The sequence below is a fragment of the Larus michahellis genome, chromosome 3 (assembly GCF_964199755.1).
Source record: "Larus michahellis chromosome 3, bLarMic1.1, whole genome shotgun sequence".
Lineage (NCBI taxonomy): Eukaryota > Metazoa > Chordata > Aves > Charadriiformes > Laridae > Larus > Larus michahellis.
This window is the reverse complement of record NC_133898.1, coordinates 9,692,218-9,699,593: the sequence shown is the minus strand read 5'-3', so window position 1 is coordinate 9,699,593 and position 7,376 is coordinate 9,692,218. Positions and strand designations below refer to the sequence as shown.

The 7,376-nt window shown below is 40.6% G+C and overlaps 1 protein-coding gene across 1 annotated transcript in view; it reads left to right on the top strand.

The window, feature by feature from the left end:
• Positions 1–6,168: 6,168 nt before the first annotated feature.
• Positions 6,169–7,376, top strand: part of REL (REL proto-oncogene, NF-kB subunit) — a 38,135-nt gene continuing 36,927 nt past the window's right edge. The window contains exons 1-2 of the mRNA XM_074578527.1: positions 6,169–6,280; positions 7,186–7,265. Of these exons, the coding sequence (XP_074434628.1) occupies positions 6,270–6,280; positions 7,186–7,265 (91 nt within the window). The 5' untranslated portion in view covers positions 6,169–6,269. The remainder of the gene's footprint in view (positions 6,281–7,185; positions 7,266–7,376) is intronic.

Here is a 7,376-nt window from a genome sequence, read left to right as displayed (position 1 = left end):
AAGGCTTTCCCTGACACCATGTCAAATTCTTTTTCAACACTTAATAATTCTTCACAACATTTCTAAGAAGTTTTTTAAAATCTCTGTTTTAACAGGTAAGGAATCTAAGGCATAGGGATTAAAGACTTATGAAGGGTCAGACAGAAGTTTTGTGGCAACACCAGAAACTGAAGCCAAATTCCTTGAATATGTGAGACTGTGTTGTTTGACCCTTTTTCTTTAGAGTCATGTTGTCCACGCTTGCAAAGGGGATTCCCAGTACATAAGAGTTACTGCATCCAGCTAAGGACTGTTGTAAGTCTCTCTAGAGACTATAACTGAAACCAACTGCTGATTTTTAAGCCACTGCATACGTGATAGCCCACTGTTCTGTCTTATTGCTTTTTTTTATAAGCTTGCAAGTTAAACAACTTTTCAGACCTTGATTACCTTCTTAAGAAGAAAAAAAATCAGAGATTTCTTTCTTGCTTATTGTTGGTTCTCCACAAAAAAAGCCTCGCTAAGAGTTTCAGCACAACACGCAGTGCCATCGGACTGTCAGATCCAAGTTAACACCTTACTAAGCGATGGGTAGGTTCTTGTGTCTTACCCTTGTGGGGGTGGGTGAGGTTGGTAAGGAGGAATCCCAATAATTCCTTATAGTAGAATTGCAAAAAAAAAATTTACATATTTTCTAGGGAGTGACTGCTAGTTGCTACAGAAAATGAATGGACGCTAAGTGTATGTCCTTTAAAAAAAAAAAAAGGCAAAAATAGACTTCTGTGTAAATTGTCTCAATTGAGATTCTTGATTAGACACTCTGTTAGAGATGTCTTTTTCTGCTGCTGAGCAGTTGCTGCAGCATCGAACCAGACTTTCTATATGAAAGATGAATGCAACTCCTAAGTGATTGAATACATCTTTGCAGAAGTATCATGCCAACCGTTATGAAAAACAGGATATCCCATGACACTATTCCAGTGCAGGAGGCACCATACGTAAGGTTGTACCTTAAAGCCACAAAGGCCTTGGGTATCACAAAATAATGCTGAACTGCATGAATTGAAGAGGCTTTGTTGCTTGGTGAAACGTGAATCCCTAAGATGCGTGTTAAGTCCTGCAAGGCTGAGCAGCATAGGACCTCAGTGTCGCCAACTCACAGCCATGATATCAGACTACTTTTATTATCGCACATTTTAGGCCCAAAGTTATCCCCCTTTAGATTCACTGTTAAAAATTACTCTTGGCTTCAGTAGAAGCCAAATCCTTTTATTTAGGAAAGGGTTGTAGCTACTGAGTTGAGTTGGTTGAATTATGAATGTTATGTATGTGAACTGGTGTATCGTTATGTCTTTCTGAATGAATGCTAGAGTTTACAGCAGCTGCTGGTAGCCATCTCCCTTACAATACTTAAATGAATGGTAAGTTTGCAGGGCTGCGTATTTTTATCACTCAGACAAAATTCCAGTCAACGCAAGTGGAAGCTTCGCCTGTACGAGAGGTGCGCAATTGGGTTCTTGACTCTTAACTGTACTGTATTGCTATGAATGTATCATTGCATGGCCCCGAATTTAATAAGCTTATTCCTGTAATCAAAGCTTGTTCAGTGCAGTGAACAAGCACAACAAGCATGCCTCCAAGGCCAAAGAATGTGCTATTGCTTAATGAGTTGCTTAAGGCCCCTCAGATAAAGGTGGAAGAAACACTCAGTTGAGGGAAGTTGCCATAGTCCTTCTCTCCAGCTTTAGGAGTGTGAATTTTCCTAGATTTCCTGAATAAATCTGTTGATCAGTCTTTGCTGCGTGAGCATGTTATGAACAAAGATGGATACACTCTTGTAAAGGGAACCACAGAGAATTCTGAGTCCCCTCTGTCTTATTGAGCCAGAACAGGAATTTTTGAAGATACCAAACTTCTGTTCATAGAGCACCATTATGCATGCTGCAGTAGAAAGCTCGGGGTTGGAAGACAGACAGTATCTTTTTTTCGAAAATTGAAAGAATCATGGGTCTTATGAAGGGGAGGATATTGCAAAAGAAAGAGAACTGGATGTGATTGCTAGAGAATGAAGTGGCTATGGTTGCTATTAAGGGGAAGGGAAAAAAAAAACCACTTTAGTCTGTTAAGCAGTAGCTACTTTGCCATTTATTGTTTTCATAAACCATAATCAGTTTGCTTTTTATCACTTTAGGAGGTTCTTGCCACCACCTTCATCCCCGGCGCACTCGGGTTCTCCTTTCCTCGCTGAAGACTTCCGCTTCATCAGTTGTGGTGAATCAACTGTCTGTATATAGCTAAAGAGTCAAATGCTCTGTTAAAAGGAGCAAAAATAACATTACATTTATTTACCCCTGGTTTTTGTTATTTCAAATTAATTACAGGGATGTTTATGAGGCAGGGTTGTTGACCACACAAATATAGGTTGTTCATAATACATGTAGTCTGGTAGAAACTGTAATTGCTGTGCTAAATGTAATTTATTCTGTGGTTCTATCCCAGCTATATATTTAATTTTATTTTTCCATTCTTCTTCTAGGGGCACTAGTAAACATTCTTCCAAGCAGGAATAGTAATGATGAGACAGTAATTGTCTGAATAAATTATCCAAGCAGCCTTCCTTCTTTTTTTCACTTCCTACGTTTCTGGTGTCCTCTGGCATCAGAACAGAAGTATATGTTACTTCTAGGCTATGTAAATGAAAAGTTGTGTCTACATTACAATTAAAAACATGTCAGGTCACACGGTTTCCACTTGACCGGTTACAGCAGTGCTGTTTTGCAAATAAGGTTTTAACCGTGTTGCAAGTGTGAAGTCCTGAACTGACCCAGTCTGTAGTAACTGGGTCACCTGCCACAGAGTTGTTTTGTGACGTAGGTCATGGGAATATTTGCAGAAGCAAAAGTGCTATAATTGCATAGCTGTACCAGCGTTTGTGTTGACACTGAAATTTAAAGATGCATGCCCCTGAAGCAGAAACACCACCATGTGTATCTAGGGCATGTAAAAGGAATATAAGTTCAAGTTTTAAAAAATCTATCCGCTAAATGACACGGGTTTTTGAAGGAACATTGTAATTACTTCAGGTCTAATTCTTAATGGGCTTTTTGCACCCTGAGAGCTGCCCACTCTTGGGGAAAGAGAATTAGTAGCAGTAGTATAACCCCAAAAAGAAATCATTATGCCACTGGATGAATCCCTCTGAAACAAAAGAAAAGTTCCTGGCCTGTAGAGCTGATTGCTAAGTATATAACAGAGTAAACACAATATATACCTGTGAAGTAGAGAGGCTGTACAACAATATGTAGATAGTATCACGTGTAGTTGCTTAAAGAGGTAAGAGATCGGATTGACCGTGGTTGCCATGCAGCCAAGGAGCAGTAGTCTTAGACTACCCTGTTGTGCTGCGGAAGCAGGCTGATAAATCCCCCAAAGCCCTAGCAGTCAAAAAATAGAGTAAGGGAAAAGGTGAAGATGGTGAAACAGGGTAGCACCAGCAATTAAAGTGACAGCATCTGTCGGCAAGCTGATCGCTATCTGTAAAGAAAGCTGGAATGAAAGCTTTTCTCGTAGCAAGACCTTCCCCCTGGGACCTATAGTCTGATGTGGCAGGCCAGATAAGTTTGAAAGACTTGCAGCAGCAAAAGTGTCAGGAAGTGAATCGGGTCTCGGCACCAACTTCTGAATTGCAGCAGTCTCTCTCCAGATCATTTAGGGGTGGGTGTGGGCCATAATGAATATTAATTAAATGTAGCAGTTGTACTTTACGCAGGTCTCTGCCATTACTGCGTTTGAGTCTCCTGGAATCAGACAGCTCCAGAATTCACTTCTTACTGGACTACGTACCATCTGTGCCATTGGGAACAGATTTGGTAGCTCTTTATTGAACCACGAGTGTCTAGTCCCTCAAAAAGTATTACATCTGAATCAGTTTGCTCATTGGTTTTTGCTTTTACAGGATAAGCGAGTGTGGTGACAAAAAATGAAATAGCTGTGTTAATTTTTAAAAAGTAACACACTTTTTGAAGTAGGCCTAAAGATTTGGCTTTTGTCTGATTTTTTTTTTTCTTTTAAGCAAATGATTATGTAGATTCATAGAATACTTTGCAAATTGGGAACTTTGATCTCAGTTTATTTTCTGTTATGCAGATCATTATTTCTGCAGGTTTCCTTTTAATGGAAGCTTCTGGAAAAGGCACAGTTGTCTATCTTTGGCTACTTTTTTTGAGACGTGAGCTCAAGACACCACAGAAACTAAAGCTCTCTGCTTTATACATGAAGATCTTCACCCTCTTGTGCTGGAAGAAGCACGAAACCACACAAGTATGACGAGCAGTTAGAAGCAGATGTAGTGAGATATACTGGGAAGGCAATAGTTTGCATGCCCTTTCAGGAAATCATTGTAGTGACCACGAGGGGGCATTTTATTAAGACACCGCAAACTGAAGTGTATTACTCATGATCACTGGGGGAGTGGCATCAAGGCTTTTAAAGGACAAGCTGTTGTGGCAGCCAGGAGTAAAGCCAGTAGAACAGTAATCAGGCACTTTTATTTCAAATCCACCTCCTCTTCATTCCTACTCTTTTGATATTGGAACCTGTAATGGTTATCACTTCATTGCCGAGGCTACTGCAATGGAAAATTTTAGCTAGTGCTTACATGTCTCAGCCTTTGTGAAACAGATCAGTCAACAGGTTGATCAGCACTCCTGACTTGGCTTGCACCCCAGCGTCTCACTGGAGACTAATCACAAGCGGAGCTACGACACTGGTGGCTTTACTATATATAATTCGTCTTTTCTGCATCTGTGTGTTAACGAACCTTGCCAATAAGCAGTTATTTTATATTCAACTTTACATATGATATTGCCTTTCTAGACAACTCTAGGCCTTGTTCTAATTAATCCTTCTTGTCACTGGCTTGTTTCTGTCACTTCTTGGGTTAGGCCTTCTCCTTCCTCTAGTTCCTGCATTTGCTTGCCAGAAGCAGCTTGTGGTGGCAATTCTTCCTTCATGTCTGTTTTGTTTCCATTTAACAGGCCATGTATCTAGACCTGTTTCTTCTGCTGCGCAGGGCAAAGAATACGTTCAGTTCCTTTTTCTCTCTCTTAATGTGTGTATTGTGCAACAGATGTCTTGAAGAATTATTATTTTTCCTGGCTTTTTGTTCCTTTTAATCAAAAATAAAAGTCAGAAGATTGATATGTATATTCTTTACTCACACGGAGGAAAATACTTTTTCCAGGGATCTGGAAATGTTCTGAGTCTCATGGTAGATGACACGTTTACTGCACCTAAGGCACAATATTTCAGATTGAAAACCCAGAGGATGTTGTTTGGATTTTATCTATTTTCAGCAATATTAAGGTTCATAAGTGGAATTGCTGTGCAGATGAATGAATATTTATCAAATGTATTCTTATGTGAGAGGCTAACCGCTACACTGGTTACGAAAAGGATGTCGAACTTTCCCCAAATGTCCTAAAAGCAAAACTGACAAGTCATGCAGCGACTGGCAAATGAACAAGACTATGAAATAGCGAAACCCATCACTGTTCTGTGTGAGAAAGCAGGGGGGTTCAACCTGGTAATTAAGAAAGCTCAGACTAAAAATTGTAGCCTTGCTAGAATGTTGGTCCTTTTTAGTAAATCTATATGGTTTTATTGCAGCAAACTAGTTAAGTTGTATATGTACACGCAAAGTCCAAACAGACACTGTGGAGACATAACTGTTCCAGTGGGGTGAAGCAGCGGTGTGTACAGTGTGGGTTACTCACAACTATTGAGGGTAAGACTTTGCATGGTGGGGTGGCGCTGTGCCACACAGCCCCGGGCAATTTGTAAAAGGGGCTGATGCAGGTCCAGATAAGACGAGTAGCTGGCCACTTTACAAATTGTGGATATGTTTTGCATACGTAGGAGGACTTATGCATAAACTGGTCCCAGAAGGTGTTACCTGTTTACGTTCAGCCTGAAGAGCGGTGTCACTTTCTGTGATTCCTGGGTGTAATCCTTTAACTGTACAAATCAGAACTACATGAGTCATTGGGCTAGAGATTTAAAAATAAGGTGTAAGACTTACATTAAAAGGAGATATATCTGGCGGGCCTGTACTGAAACAATGTTCCTTTTTATCTCTATTATCAGCTGCAGATATGGTCTTCAGAGACTCGTGAAGCTCAAGGTGATGTTAAGTAGCCTAAACTCCTCGCAAGCCCTGAGGAAAAAGGGAAGTCTTGTAATAAAAACCTGGATGAGTGATTGTTATCCTTTGTAGGTGGATCCAGTGCATAATGGCTGGCTGGTATGTGCCGGGGTTTTGGGGAGCAGGAGAATTAACATGAGCATATTTTGCCTGTTTTTTTTTTTCCAATGCGTAGTTTTCACATTATGACTAAGGTACTCTAATAGCTTGTTGTTGCCAAAGGGACAATTCCCATCCTTCCTTCTGCCTCCATATTTTTTTGTGGCTGCAGCTAGAGCAATTCTATTGCGTCCTTTTTCACTAGCAATAGTGGTCTGGGTCGGAGAGCTTGAAAAAAATCATTCTGGGCAGAAAAAGGTTGTTTTCTGCTAATTCAGCTCTTTACGCTCATCCTGAGCTTATCTCCTCCCTGAGTCCTCTTCACTACAGCACTACTGTATCAGATGAATCTTGATTTGCGGCATAAGGAAGAAGTTTGCAGTTTGTCCATTTCAGAGGTCGCTAGATCAGCTTTGGTGTAATACGAGGCTTTTATGTAGTGCGGTGGAAAAAGAAAACACTCTTCAATTTTTTTTTTTTCTTTGCCTGCCAACTAATGTGAAAGATTTTTCTCAATTCAAATAATGCGGCAACTCCCAAACCATTGTACGTGTTTGTAGCACTGAGTTGAGAAGAAAGGAACGGGAAACACTTGAGAGGGCTGAGGGAGAAGGTGCCTGAGAACTTCTGCTCTGAAAACTAGCTCTGGGAAGGAAGGATTGTGAACGAGAAATTTCAGAGTCATGTATCACTTTCTCAAGCTAAAAATACAGTGTTATGCTACAGTTCTGTGAAGCTCTGTCAGGAAGCTGGCACCTCTGCCCAAATCTGTCTTCCAGAAACTTGTTCTGGCCTTGGTACCGCCACATTCCTTGCTGTTGGCCCAGTCATTTCTGTGATTGTACGTGGAACTGTCTCAGTAAAAACTGAACCAGTAGAAAAACAATTTTTTTTGTTTCCCCCAGGTTACTTTTAAGCAAGCTGCCGTATCGCCAAAAGAATGCTTGCAACAGCGTAAGAACGCACATGAGCGAGTTGCCTAGAGGTAAGGAGAGAAAGAGGGAAGAGACTGCCTTTTTTGACACTACCAGTCTAAAGCGTTCGTGGAACTATCATTTTATTGTACTCGGCAATTTCATATAATGAGCAGTTCATC